This window comes from Leptinotarsa decemlineata, unplaced genomic scaffold (assembly GCF_025532065.1).
Source record: "Leptinotarsa decemlineata unplaced genomic scaffold, Ldec_3_MD MMD2_tig00000199_RagTag_RagTag, whole genome shotgun sequence".
In the NCBI taxonomy this organism is placed as follows: domain Eukaryota; kingdom Metazoa; phylum Arthropoda; class Insecta; order Coleoptera; family Chrysomelidae; genus Leptinotarsa; species Leptinotarsa decemlineata.
The window spans coordinates 12,991,412-13,006,576 of NW_027412544.1; the positions used below are offsets into that span (position 1 = coordinate 12,991,412).

The 15,165-nt window shown below is 33.5% G+C and overlaps 1 protein-coding gene across 3 annotated transcripts in view; it reads right to left on the reverse strand.

Annotated features, from left to right (window-relative positions):
* Positions 1–7,077: 7,077 nt before the first annotated feature.
* The window catches only part of LOC111507386 (neutral ceramidase), a 394,484-nt gene continuing 386,396 nt past the window's right edge, over positions 7,078–15,165 (reverse strand). For all 3 annotated transcript variants that reach the window (XM_074172969.1, XM_074172968.1, XM_074172967.1), the window contains one exon: positions 7,078–7,408. In XM_074172969.1, the coding sequence (XP_074029070.1) occupies positions 7,228–7,408 (181 nt within the window). In that variant the 3' untranslated portion in view covers positions 7,078–7,227. The remainder of the gene's footprint in view (positions 7,409–15,165) is intronic.

Here is a 15,165-nt window from a genome sequence, read left to right on the forward strand (position 1 = left end):
AAAAGATATCAAATTCATGAAGAATGTTCTATATCTAAAATACACCCCTGGCAAGATATATTCGATTTTGGGAAATATTTGAAATATAAATCATTCGAAGCTACGAAAACAAATGAAGTTACAACAAATATATCAAAATTTTATGCGATATAATTGACGTGTATTTCGTAGTTTTCTATTTGTGTACAAAATGTCTCGTTTGGGGTATTCTAATGAAGAATTCCTGAATTTAATAATCTTTTATGGTGGATGCAATAAGATAATGGACAGAAATTGTCGTGTTTTTGCAGAAAGATTTCTAAATCTACACAGACTCTATAAAAATATTCTGAGAAGACTTCTAAGAAACTGCCGTGATTTCGGATCTTTTTCGTCTGTCATCAACAAAAAAAAAACACTCCTAAACAATGAGGACATCGAAATTGTAGTTTTGGCCTACTTCACAGCCTATCCAGAAAATTCGTTGAAAGACGCAGAAAAGTCACTTAAAATTTCATGTTCGTCAATAAACCGGATTTTAATCAAACATAAGTGATGGCGTCCCTTTAAATATCACCAGGTTCAAAATCTGAAACCTCACGACTTACCTGCACGAGTGGAATCCTGCGAATGGTTTCTTATCAAGATACAGAAGGACCCTGAGTTCATGAAGAACATGATATGGACAGATGAAGTCAAATTTGCCAAGAATGATATGTACAACCGCCATAATAGTCATTTTTGGGCAGCAGAAAATCCAAAGCTCGTTCGCCAGCGCAACTTCCAGGATTCATAGAGTTTTAATGTTTTTTGCGCTATAAAGGAAGACCGAATTTTATGTTTATATCTTCATGAAGAGAATTTGAATAGCGATAGATATTCGCATATAATTAGGAATGTGGTTGGTGAATCCATAAGGCATGTTTCTGAACAATACCGTTTCAAGTTATGGTATGAGATGGATGGAGCCCCTGCACATAGTACTGATACCGTTGTTGGGTTGTTGAATGGGATGTTCGAAGATCAGTGGCTTTGCTACAATGGGCCATTTAAATTTCCTCCTCGCTCTCCAGACCTGACGCCACTGGACTTTTTCATCTGGGGAGATATCAAAGAAAATGTTCATGCGAATCCCGTGAGTGATAAAGAAAACATGATACGGAGGATTCTGAGAGCTTTCAATGATTTGATTCCTGACTTCATACAGAAAGCTACAAATAGTGGTATACGAAAAAGAATATATTTTTGTTCAGAACAAAACGGCAATGTCTGTGAACATCTGTTGAAATGAACCACAATATTATTTGAATTTAAAGAAATTAAGTTAAATTATAAAATTAAAGTAAAATCTAACCTTAAAACATATAAACAAAATAAGATTACTGTATCCGATATCAATAAACAAAGATATAATTCATCTCTCTGATAGTATTTTATTTTAATCCATCATGTTGAGTTACCTTTTACCAACGAAAGAGTTAATATTAGTTCATTTGTTTTCAAAGCTTTCTTGGTTTGGTATTGCTTCGAATATTTTACATTTCAAATATTTCCCAAAATCGGATATATCTTGCCAGGGGTATATTTTAGGTAAAGGACATTCTTCATGAATTTGTTTTTTTTTTCTAGTATCCAAAAATAATAAAATAGTGTATGCTTTTCATTTGAAAAAGTCGTGTTTCTTCAGTTTTTTCGATGTTATGTTTGAGGTGGAAATGACGACCACCCTGTAAATTATTTTCGAAAATTCGATTTTCCTTTTCATGACTTGATGATTAAGGTGTGATTCTGTGAAATTTCACATTTTCAACTGTAACTGTCTATGAGTTATGATTTTTCCGAAGTGGTGCTGTAACTGTCAAATTTTTCAGAAAAAAATAAATATCTCGAAAACTAACAAATTTAAGTATAGAAATTGTCATACAAAGTGGGCCTAAAATGTGCTGAAAAATTCAAAAATGTAATAAAATATAGGGTATTATATTTGAAATAAGGAAGTTGCTCTCAACTTCCGGTATAACAGAAAGAGACCGGAAGTTGAAAATATTTCATTTGAGACGGCCATTTTGTAAAACGCACTACCACAAAATTTTAAGTTTTTATTTTGAATCGTTCTTCATATATTCCTAACGAACGCTCGTCGTGAAAGACCCTGTAAAAGAGAAACAAATGTCCAACCTTTCTTCGATGTTCTAGGCTATCAAGGTTGCAGCAAATTCAGGGTATGTTTGGAGCAGAGCTCCATTCACGAGAACAATACTCCAAAGAAGGTCTGAGCTGAGCTTTATAAAGCATCAAAAGTTGCTGAGGTGTGTACAGTTTTCTGGTTTGGAACAGTGTTTCAAGCTTTTGAGAAGCAGCTTTTGCAATTCCAGCGACATGATTTTGCTAAGACATATGTGTCCATTTTAAGTCCCAACAAACTTATCGAAGCAGAAAGCGTGATTGTCTGATCTGACATTATTATATCCGATTCGAAGACATTTATCTTCTTGGAGAAAACCGATGCCTGGGTTTTTGTGGCATTGAAATGAACCTGGTTACTTTCACCCCAATTCAAAGTTACTTCTAGCTCCTCATTAAGATTTGCAATCTCCTGCTGCCGGTGAAGATGTGCCTCCGTAGCCGATGTCCTGGAGTCCAAATGGAATGACGAGCGTGAACATTTGTGTTTACTACAGTATATATTACCTGTGTTTTGCTAAATATATATCTTTTCAAAATAGCCATAGTTCAGAAAGTGAAAGTGGACAGCCTCCTGCAAATTAAGAAAAATCACACTACGTCACACTATCAAGTCATCAGTAAGTTGATTATATTTTTATATTTCATAATTGAAGTGTGTATTCATTTGTGTATTGAGCCCACCTATATTTGATCTATCTCAGGGGTAAGTAAAAGTAAAATCTACTTTTACTTACTACTTTTAATCTACTGGTAGATTAAAATTCACACAATTTTCATATTTTCAAATTGAATAATAAATAATCTTGATTTCATTCTCATGAAAAGTATTTCAGTGAAACACTTGCTTGAAGAATGAATTTCATAAAGACTGACAGAATTATATTTCAAAATCAGCTGATAGCGAGTAGCGCACGAATGTTTTTCTTATTTGTTGTTATCAAGAACATCAAAAAATTAATTAATTAGATGAGTTTCTAATGATGGAGGAATTCATATTGAAACATTCATCAAGATCTTCAGTATTATATTGCAATAACTAGCTAATATTCTTGAGTTTGCTAGTGTATTGAAGCCATATGAGAATTTTTTTCATGTATGGTTTGATTTCATATTTTTTATAAATATTTCAGTACCCACCAATCATCACAGGGGTCACAGAATAACATTAAAGATGTTTCACATCTGCCAGGCGTCCCGTGACGGCTCACAATTTTTTTTTCACTGTCCTACTGTCAACTTATTTTATTGGCCTAATGTTGTCTAGCCACTATATCAGAATCACACTCTGTGTCAGAACACATCACTTTGAAGTAATCTCGAGAGCGTAATTAGTTTCACAACAGTTTGTCGTATTGTCTTAAATAGATTACTGTAGTTTAATTTATATTCCACGAACTGATCTACATTCTACTTAATATATATCCCCATATATCTAAGCAATAAATGATATTTCTGTGCATATACCTATTCATCAGGGTGAGGTTGATGCGACGGGTAAATCCAAACATCTCGTTTCTCGAATTGTTCACCCCTTTCATTATTCAAGAAATTCGAGAGCAGTTTGTGAAAGTACCAACTGAATTCATGCACACAATAAAAATAAATACTAGTCGGAATGTATTATTTCAATGAAGATTCCTTATAGAAAAACGCTACTGGCCAAAAACATTTCGGAAGTAGATGTGTGTAACTATTCAAAAACTTAATATACAATGTAATCAAGAGTGTCTATGATTTTTCCTTCGACGTACAATCACAAGTCAGCCGCTTTGTAATCAATACAGGTACTAGTATCTGAAACAACTAGGTACATGACACTTCGTTTAGAGTGTGCTACAGAAACAACTGTATTGTATCCCCTTCTTGTATCACCACTAACAAAACCAAAAATAAATAAACATTTCTCATCTGACCTGAGCCGAATATATTTAAATATTTTCAATCCAGCTACTATGTATTGTAATAATTTGATATTTCGCCATTGATATCACCCAGAAGTGGATTCTCAGGAAGAAACACCACCACCTACTCTTCCCGCTGTACAATCCACAATGCCAGATTTTTTTTGAATGTTCAATAAGACAAATATGCAGACAGCTCAACACACAAAACTCCTATACGTGTCATTATATTCAAACAATACGTCCCAACGAATTTTCATATAGTATTTTGTATAGGTGTTCTGACATATCTCATAAAAATGGAAGGCATTCTATTGGGAGGCGGTTCTGGTTCAATCCATACCCAAAGAAAAAAATTCCAACCAACTACAGGTCAGTTGCTGAACTATAGTGATATCAAAAGTCATGAATGATACTATACTGATCAACACATTCTCACATATTTAAAATGCTTCAATATTCTAGGCGATCATGAATGTGGTTTCTGACTATATAACTTTTTCGAAGATGGTTTTTAGAAGCAGTCAACAATGGTCCCTCACTATCATCAATGGCGATCCATATTGTCTCCAACACTTTCTCCAACATCAACGATCTTATAAAAAAAGAAACACAACAGCATACTACTTATTTCTTTTCATTTTGATGCCTGAGCATTTCTTCGGTGATAACAAGAAATTACATATCTTGTGGAATGCTACCCAGAGATCATGAAGGCATCAGTCATCATAAATATCAAATGTTCCGGTACAATCACGTTACTGGAATAACAAAGCCAGCCTTTTAGAAACGGAAAATACTATTTCCAAGTTGAAAATTGGACACATTCAAGCAATTTTACATTCTCTATCAAGTTAAAATTCGGGATTACACCTGAGGATCTTCGCCGTTGAACATTCTTTGAGGCTACCGGATTCTATCAACAAAAACCGAATAGAAACGCAAACATCTCAAGCAATTTTGGCAACCTATATAGCACATCTAAATAACTTTGTTTGTTTTCTATAAATACATCTAGAAAAAAGTTAGATTGACATAGCTCGTTTGATTTCATCGCTGAGGACTGACCAACTAGAGGAGTTTTTTTCAATCGAGTATAATCTACATCTTTATTCTATATATACTTTCACGAGAAGTGTTCAAGTGACTTGGAAAATTTGATTCCACCAAGAGCGGTACATATCAGAAATATGGTTGCTCATCGTTTTGAGGTTCAACTCAATACACCTCGTTCATTTGGAGGACTACGTTTATGTGGAATAAACTTCCTGAGAACGTATTCCTAAATCGATTTAATCTCCAGCGATTCAAAGTGGTCTTAGAGCGCTTTAAGGATTTTCCTGTATTGCTTGTATTTGCTTGTATTTGCTTGTATTGCATCGAATGAAATTCAACGTGAGTTGCAATTTTGCACAAGCATTGCTTTGAAAATAATGAATAAACGTAATTGATTTTCAAAACCGAAATTTCGATAATAAATGAGAAATTTTAACTCGTAAAGTATTAATATTAAACTTTTCAGCGCTTCCATATTGTGTTCCTCTTTTAGGTGAAATTTGTTTTCATTCTGTGGAGTTCATTATTCATATTCGGCATATTGGACATTCACATATTTCAAGCCATTATGCGCAATGTGGGTATTCATGATGTTCCATATTAATTGAAAGAAAAACCATGATTTTTCAAAACTTCTCATGAATGTTTTCTAAATGATTGAAAAGACTCTTGTGAACTTCTTGAAAATTAAAAATATGTCTCTCGATGTTATTCTGTATCTTTTCTGATGAATTGAAAACGTTATGAATCCTCATATATTTAACTTGGGAACGATATATTTGTAGGAGACAGTCGTTTTTGGAAGAGAGGTTTTGATTTTCTACTTTTCTATCTTCACACAAAATATATGGAAAACTCCCAGAGGGAAAAAAGAGCAATCATTTCAAAGTAACCTAAATATGAATATTGATTAATTCAAAACTTACTTTCTTTTATTCGGCTTGTATCCGAAACATTCGTTATGTAATTGATTCAGATAACATCCATGGGAAAGCTACACAATATGGTATATGAATGAGTTATATACTTCCACTTACATGGAAGCCTGTTATTCTCAAGGGTGGACTTCGAGAGTATAGAAAGGAACTGCATGCTGCGTAATATTTTTTATGAAGTATTTTTCTACCTCTAGAGACGTCATATACCGATGTTTATAGCCTTGACATCACGTTCAGAGGCTCTTTTACACTTCCGATCTTCAGAAATGAATTATTCAAATGCTCTTCCAGCTATCATACTGTTGAGAGAATTCTGAACCTCTCAGTTCAAAATCAAGTTGAGATTATAGTTAGGTTAAGTATAGCTGCAAAAATCAAACCACGCCTTCTGCTTTCATAATAAAAACTCAACTCTATGAACATTTGTTATAGTTGTGGCAATGAAAAAATTCATTATTATCATCATCAATGAGTATCAGCTTATTTGTTATAAATATTCATAATTCATGCATGCAGAACTTCACCATATTCAAATGAGACCAAACCTGATATATTATCCTCTTTTGAATGGAATTGAATCATCGAAGAATACACTTTCAGAAGAATATTGCTGAACATACATAAAAAAGAATCCATTGAATTTCAATATCTTGCATAATACAATCCTGATATATCCTCTTTCGTATGAAAAAATATCATTAAGTCGGTTCACTCTGTTGAACATATATGAAAAAGTATATTTCGAATCCAAGTCGATTACAAAATTTAAAAAAATGTATTCTCTGGAATCAGGTAATCGAAGTTGTCATATTTTTTATGTTTTATTCACAATTGTTTTGGTTAATAGTAAATTCTTGAATTCTTTACTATAGTTTCAAATTAAATCAATTATCGTATCCGCTCTTTAGTATCAGCTCATTATCAAGTTTCACACTGGTTGATGGAGTCGTTAAAACATCATTAAATAATTTCAGAGGAATAAGGAAATGCAGCGGGTATGTATTCAAACATTGTCATGATGGTTCACTTTGCATCATAATTCAAAACAATATTTTTATTTTAGATTAATAAAAATGTAAACTGATGAAACGTTATTGATTTTCACATAAAAATGGCAAGAAAAACAACTAAGGAAATGTCTCTATATCATATGTCATCTGTCCCCATTATTCTGTTACGGTGAATTCTTTTGTTTTACCCTGGTAAGGATAGATTCCACCCAAGAAGTATTTGTAAGACCCATAATGTCTGATTCTATACGTGCCAGGCTCAACGTCGTTCGTGATTTTCCAGTGAATTTCTGCTTCGCTAGATCCCTTCACGTTTTCAGTTCTTTTCCAGATGAACCTGAAAAATTTTATATATTTAAATGACAAATGCTTCAACGTAGTTTTGAATGACATGGACCAGTCAATCGCTGCTGTGGTCATAAATGGGTAATTGAGGAAGCTTAAATCATTGAACAGCTGTACTGAAAAATTGTTAATGATTTCATAGAAACATTATTTTAGAATATTCACGAAAAAAAGTTGATATGAAGCTGCAGTGTAGTATATACGCAAAATGAAAACTAATGAAAACTTTCTCGAGAGTTTTTCTCAACAATAACTGTTCACATATAGTCAGTGGGCATTCACTTAAGATATTGTGGTGTTGTAGGAAAACCTTCAGACGTATTTTCACAAGTTGTCGAAAAACTTGTGAAAATACGTCTGACGGTTTTTCTACAACACCACAATATCTTAAGTGACAGCCAGTTTGGTTTTCAATGCAATAAAAATACGCACGTTGCCATCTTTTAATTTCCTCATGATATTCATTCAAATTTCAATTCTCCAAATGTAGCAGCTGCGGTCTTTTGTGATCTCTCTAAGGCGTTTGATTGTGTTGATCATAAGATCTTGCTAAGGAAAATTCACCTATAAGACTGCAGAGAAATGACGCTCAAATGGTTTAAATCTTACCTTCCAGGATGGAATCAAATGGTAAGAACAACAGGACTTTCAGCCAAAAAACACAAAAAAAATAAAAAAATGAAAAACGAAATATTGTGTGGTGTTCCACAAGGATCAGTTTCAAGACCCATCTTATTTTCATTATATTATCAATGACATTGCAAATTTGAGCATTTCTGGAAATTTCACTATTTTCGCTGATGACACGACGATATTGTGGAACAACAAAAACCCAAATGGTTTACACAATGCAATATCGACTGATATGAGTAACACCAAGATTCAGCCAAAGCCTGGGTAGATAATAACATTATCCTGAGGTGGGTTAAAAGACACGACTGGAGTAAAGGTAATCGCATTGTCGACTCTTCAGCCAAGGAAGCAGCTGGACTAAGAATTTTAGGGCCCAGAGGCACCAACGGCTTGATGACTGCGACAATTGCGGAACTAGTCAAATGTCACCCATGCTCAATCCCTAAAGAGATGGGATGGAATCAAAGGATGCAATCTTGCCAGGATCACCTTGGGTGACCCTGGGAAGTTGTCACCGAAGAAATATCTGTCGATGACCAGGAAAAATCTACCCTTAAGAGTAGGATTTCTGACTGGCCACTTTCAACTAAGGAAACACCTCCATAATATGAGGCTAGTGGACACACCTTTATGCAGGATGTGTGAACAGGAAGATGACACTGTCCGTCATGTCCTATGTGAGTGCACGGAGTTATCTTCAATAAGAGAGCGTGTGTGTGAAATATCAACTGATTTCAATAATTAAAAATCTTTTACAGTCTTAGATCTCAAAGATTCCTTTTATAAATTCAAATGGGATGATAGTTCCTCAAAACCATCAAAACTGACTACATTCTCAACTTCAGTAGGAAAGTACCGATTCCTAAGGTTACTATTCGGAATGAATACATCGGTAGAAATTTTTCAACGAATGAATACCCCAATTCATGGGAATGTATTCGGAAATATAGTTGATCTAATTATTGAACCTCAAAAAAAAAGCATGATTCAATATTGAAAACAATCTTGATATAACAGGAAATAACTTTCAGAAGGACAAATTCCAGTTTGAAAAAGTCAAATTGAAATTTAAGATATTCCGATGTTTATTTGATATATCGTAAATCAAATTAAAAAAATCCATGAGTGATAATCTGCGAAACTGTGTTGGAAAAATTTTATGAAATACAGAAACAATCCAATTCCTGATATTGGTCTATAACCAGCTCAGATGCTTTTTGATTGACTGTAGATTCTTTACTTGTGATGCACTGTTTGGAACCTTTGGTGTAGTAATGAATATTACTGGAGTTTTTTCCCAACACCAAACCGTTATTTCAACACTTCGACACGTGTTCCGATCACCAAGTGATCTGCGTCTTAAGTATTTTGTTGAAATAATATTTGAATCATTAGATTTACTTGACTATTACACAAGGACACATTGTAAAATCAACTTAAGACTAGTAGATAGGGCAATATTGTGAAATCAATTTTATATAGCCTATAATATTCAATTATTAGATTCACCTGACTAATACATAAGGACACATTGTATAACCAATTTAAGACTAGTAGAAAAAGCAATATTATGAAATTAATTTAGGACACTTAAGACGCAGATACCTAGAACAGGTATCTAATGTATCAATAAGGATAATTTTGTGGGTATGATTAGTTTGATCTTCCTCTTGAAGATGATCACTTGGTGATCGAAACACGTGTCGAGGTGTTGAAATAACGGTTTGGAGTAGATCTTTACTGAAACTTCAGCTGAACTGTAATGAAGAATTAAAGAAAACATTCAAAGAACGATAGTCAATTCAGAGGAAATATTATGAGAGACATACCAAAAACTTGGCAGACGGGAGGGTTGGAAATAAAGGTTTTTTAGATTAGCTGAAAATTGAGAGAATGGTGAAATACTACAACATTGCCATAAACCTAGGTCTTATATTGTAAAAGATAATACAGAAGAAATTCGAAGGAGAAAAAGACAACATATTGGTCTTAATGAAGAGGTGTCAAATATGGGATAGGAAAAAGTAAGAATCATATTTCCTAAGAAGTTCAGTTGTAAAAAAAGAAAAGATTTGCGATAATATTGTCAATGAGTGTATGTTTAGCAAATATGTGATAAGCAAGTGATATAATAAATCATGTATTATCTCGTGAGAGTGAGATATCAATATTCGTATACAAGTACGTTATGTTGGCAACACTTGACGATTGGCAACATTGCGTTAATATTGGACTTGTATTGGCTCGCCTCTCTCTCTCTCTCGTTGATGTTCGACCAGGGCAGTTGGTCTTGATCAAATGATACTTTGAAAGATATATTGTGTTTCATTTGTAGCCAGAAAATAAAAAAAAATGTGAAATACCGAAAATGTTACGGATAAACCGACAAACACACAAAACATTTTCCTTTCATTGATGAGTTCACCCTGAATACCATACCGAATAATCATGAGACTTATCATGAGGGGCCTTCTGAAAGAAGCAAAAAGTTTTGATGAGACAGGCGAAGCAAAAAATCAACAGCCATCTGATAGGTCAGACCGTAACATAATTCGTAATACATCATAAAAGGCAGAAGCGTTTCATCATGACGTAGAACACCTACATATTACACAACTTCAGATAGTAGGTGATCATCTACCTAGGTTGCCAACCTGGCCACAATTCACTCGATTTCAACTTCCGCAGGCATTTCCACTATCCACTTTGCTAATAAAATTGTCCAGAATATGATTTCATCAACTGCATATTCCTCAGAAACCCCTCTGATACGATCTTCCGCTACCTCATTCACATCCTCTACGTTCGTCTCAAACTGACATACTTCTCTATGGCATATTGGTCGATTTTTCACTGAATATATATTAAAAAAATGGATTCCTACAAAATAGACAGCAGAAGAAAAAATATATGAACAGATTGAACAAGATAATGAAAAAAATAACTTTCTATGGTTTTTTACAAATGTAACTGCAGTTTCGTTCTAAAAGGGCCATTTTCAAGCAATTACAATATTGTAATCGTTTGAATTACAATTGGCTTGTTTCTATTACAATATTGTAATTGTTTGAAAATACGAAACTGCAGTAACAACATTTGTTACAAATAAAAGTGGTGAAAAACATTAAAAGTTTCATTTCTCAATTTTCATGATGATCTCCTACCACGATGTAACGGCTACATTCATCAATTTATAGATTGAACAAGGTATACTACGACAATTGAAAAAAAAGTTGTGTGTTTCCTTCCAACTTGTGGTACTCATTTTCTATGTGATTAAGTGATATGCTCTGTTTCCTGAAAGTAACAGATGTGTTACCTGTGAATTCAACTTCTATCAATTCAATTTTCTCACCATTTTTTAATAATTGCATGATTTTGTATTCTCTGTATGTAGATAAATGATATTTGATTTTTAGAACGATCATTATCATTTCATATAACATTTTTCAATTCCCTTAGTGACCTATGCGTGCTTAGAATAGTTGGGAAGGGAAAAAACGATCAAGTTTTCTCCTTTTCAAAAAGACTAGTTGAACTTTATTTCCAACGTCTTATTCCCCACTGACCGCAAAAATGATCATTGGGGAATATTAATATAAATTGTTATCAAGTTCCACAACGAATTGCCTTTCTTAGACGTATTGGTGAAGAGGACCGACACTAAATGGGAAACATCTGTATATCGAAAACCCACTCACACAGGACACTATCTGAATCAGAAATCCAACCACCATCAATCGACTAAGAGAGGAATCATCAAGACTCTACTAGACCGTGCTTTTGGGCTCTGTAATACAAAGGAAGGTCTCGAAAAGGAACTAGGTATCATCAAAAATGACCTACAACGAAATAGTTACTCCAGAGTGATAGTAGAACAGGCCTTAGCTAAAAGACAGCAAGAACTCCACAAGGAAGAGAAGCCGCCACAACCAGTACTTTTACTTCCCTACATCAGAGGATTATCAGAAAGGATGAGGATTGGGTCCAAGTACAACATCAGGACCTGCTTCAGATCTGGGAACACTATCCGTAGCAACCTTACAAAAACCAGGCCACCAAACGCGGACTGCGATTCCAAGAATTGCATTTATCGGGTACCCTGTGAATGCGGAGAATCATACATCGGTGAAACTAAAAGTCCATTGGAAGTTCGCTTTGCTGAGCACAAGAAACACACACAGCGAGGAGAAACCAGCAAATCCGGAATAGCAGAGCATGTTTAGACTCATCAACATAACATCAAGTGGGCTCAAGCTGAAATCATCCACAAAGAGGAACACTGGTTTAGGAGAAAATTCAAGGAAGCTGCGTATATTTTATCCAACAACGCATTTAGTCAAGCTAGCGTAGAGACACGTAATATATGGAAACCTCTAATCAAGCCAAAAACGACCAACTCCTGCCAATCGGTCATCTCCCGCTAGAAAACAATGAAGCTGAAAAAGTGAAGAGGGGATAGGTGAAAGCACTCGAGCGACCTATAACTAGTCAGATCTCCAGTCAGATAGTCCAGTTATCACCCGAAGACGATTGTAGATACTAACAATCGAAACGTCTTGACATAACTTGGTTTGAAATCTTTTCATTTTTATTTTTCATTTTTGTTAATAATAATTTTTAATTTTCATTTTTTTCAGCTTTTATTAATATTTCAATTTTTATTCGTTTGGTTGTTGCTTGTATGTTAATTCTTTGTTATTTCAGTTTTTTGTTCAATAAAATTGTTATTTTCGGTTAATCTTATTAATTTTTTAATTATTTTTTTCATGGTTTTCAAATCAATTTATATTATATTAGACAATGGAAGTCCGAACTGATGAAATACACCACGAATTATTGTCAACCACCTTCAAACAAATGCAATCAAGTTTGTCCTTCAATTCAAAAGGTTTTCTTGAGTAAACAGCTGTTTGGAAAACTTTCAGGAACTATAGAATTACACCAATCAATTATACAAGCTTCCAAGCTGTCATCTTGATGGATTAGCATTATATATTTAAGAATACTTGAGAGTATCGTTGATGAGAATCGCATCCAAAACAAAAGAACGTTAAAAAGCTCTCTCACCGATACCATTTTCATTAATGGAATTCACAATGAAAGTTTCTCTTTATCAAAGACATACCGAAAATGTATATATTCTAGAGTTCATTCGGACTTCGGAAATTATTTATTATGAAATTTGAAAAAGCTTTTGAACATCAGAGAAAATAGTATTGCCTTGTTGGCAAACATTATGATCTGATAACTTGTAAAATATGTTGAAGTATGTTCGAAAGTGTGTCATATAAAAAAGTTTGTAACTGTAAGGATGTTATCAGTTGATGAATGAAAATGAAGTATTCGAATGACAGATTAGTTTTTGGGAAATATCCTATTTCGGTTTTTGAGTTCTTCATTTATATTCAAAGAATGAGCATCGTCGTCGATTAATAATTAGAAAACATAAAAATAATAATAAAAATCCCTCGACAAAGATATGTAGATTTTTTTGAAGAAGTTAATTTCAGAAATAAAATGAAAAAAATCGTCATCACTTTCATCACTTTCAATTTTGTCAATCCGATATTTGTGCTATGAATGAAATGAATATTATCCACAGAAACGCTACCCAACGTCTTATGTGGAAAAATAAGTAGTGACATATAATTCAACTTAAAATTCATTGGTAGACTTTCGATAGTCGGAAACAATAGTTTTTAACTCCTCCTCAGCACGTTATATATATATATATATATATATATATATATATATATATATATATATATATATATATATATATATATATATATATATATATATATATATATATATATATATACATATATATACATATATAGAAACAGAAGTTAATATCGGACATAGCACTCAAGAAAGTGGCTGTTTCTATATCAAGACACTCAATAACTTTCATATTTATATATATATATATATATATATATATATATATATATATATATATATATATATATATATATATATTTAGTAGTTCTGAAATTGATTTCTACTTTATCGGAGCAATTATTCAGTTTATTTCTCACATGACGTTTCCTTCCACTTCTGTTTTCAGAAGGTATTTCCCAGTTCTTTCCATGTTTATTATATAATTACCCATGAACTGGTTCCATATCATATTGATTTTTCCATTACCTGTAAATTCTGAGTATCCTTGCACCCTTAGATTTTTGATCTTGTTTCTCGTTCAGCTACAAAACCAAAGATTCCTAGACTATCATGCGTGAAATCACAATTGATCATAGCCTATATATCATGTCCTTCGTCTCTCCGTACGTTAATCGGACCAGCATCAATGTTACCTCTGCCTTTATTTTAACCTGTCTACTCTTTCTACCTTTGACTTTTCAGTTTCATCTATGATGGTCGTATATACCATACAGTATGGAGCATACAGTATGTCCGCCTACATTGTCGATTCCTCTTTTCTTAGAAGCGACTATTGGATGATTGATTCTGATATCAAATACGCCTCTAATATCCAAGAAAACAGCTGAAAGTACTTTCCTGTCCTTGGAAGCATAATCTGGTTTTTCGTTACCGGATATGAAGCAATTTTCAATTTCATATGTGACCAGTAGGCATATTGATCTTGATGCAGTGATCTGGTAGTCAACGCCACGTCCTAGATATATGTTATTCAGACTCTTGGTGTCGAGGTTTTCACGAAATTTCATGTTTTTTGTCAGGTTTTAGAATAAAGTTGGTGGAAAGTTTGTACTATCTTAGGAGGCATCGAGTTCAAATTTCTTTGTTTAATGAAATAACATCAACAGTTTCCCGGCAGATGTGATCAGATACTGAAAACAATATCCATTATTATTCTTCTCCACCTTTTTCCAAAGTGTGTAGGTGTTATTGATTTCATACAGATGAAACGAGTAATCTATTATTTCCCAACGGAAAAACCGTTTTCCAAAAAATAACTTTTTTGGGAAAAGAGAATCTGCACTTCATTTTTCCATTGATTAATGGAATTTCATAATTAGAGTCTGGACGAAAAAATCGACAATGGCACATAGGTACGCCAAGAGAATCGAATCGGGGTTGATGAGAAATTAGAGTATACTACTCGTGATGAACCTTACATTAGCTAAT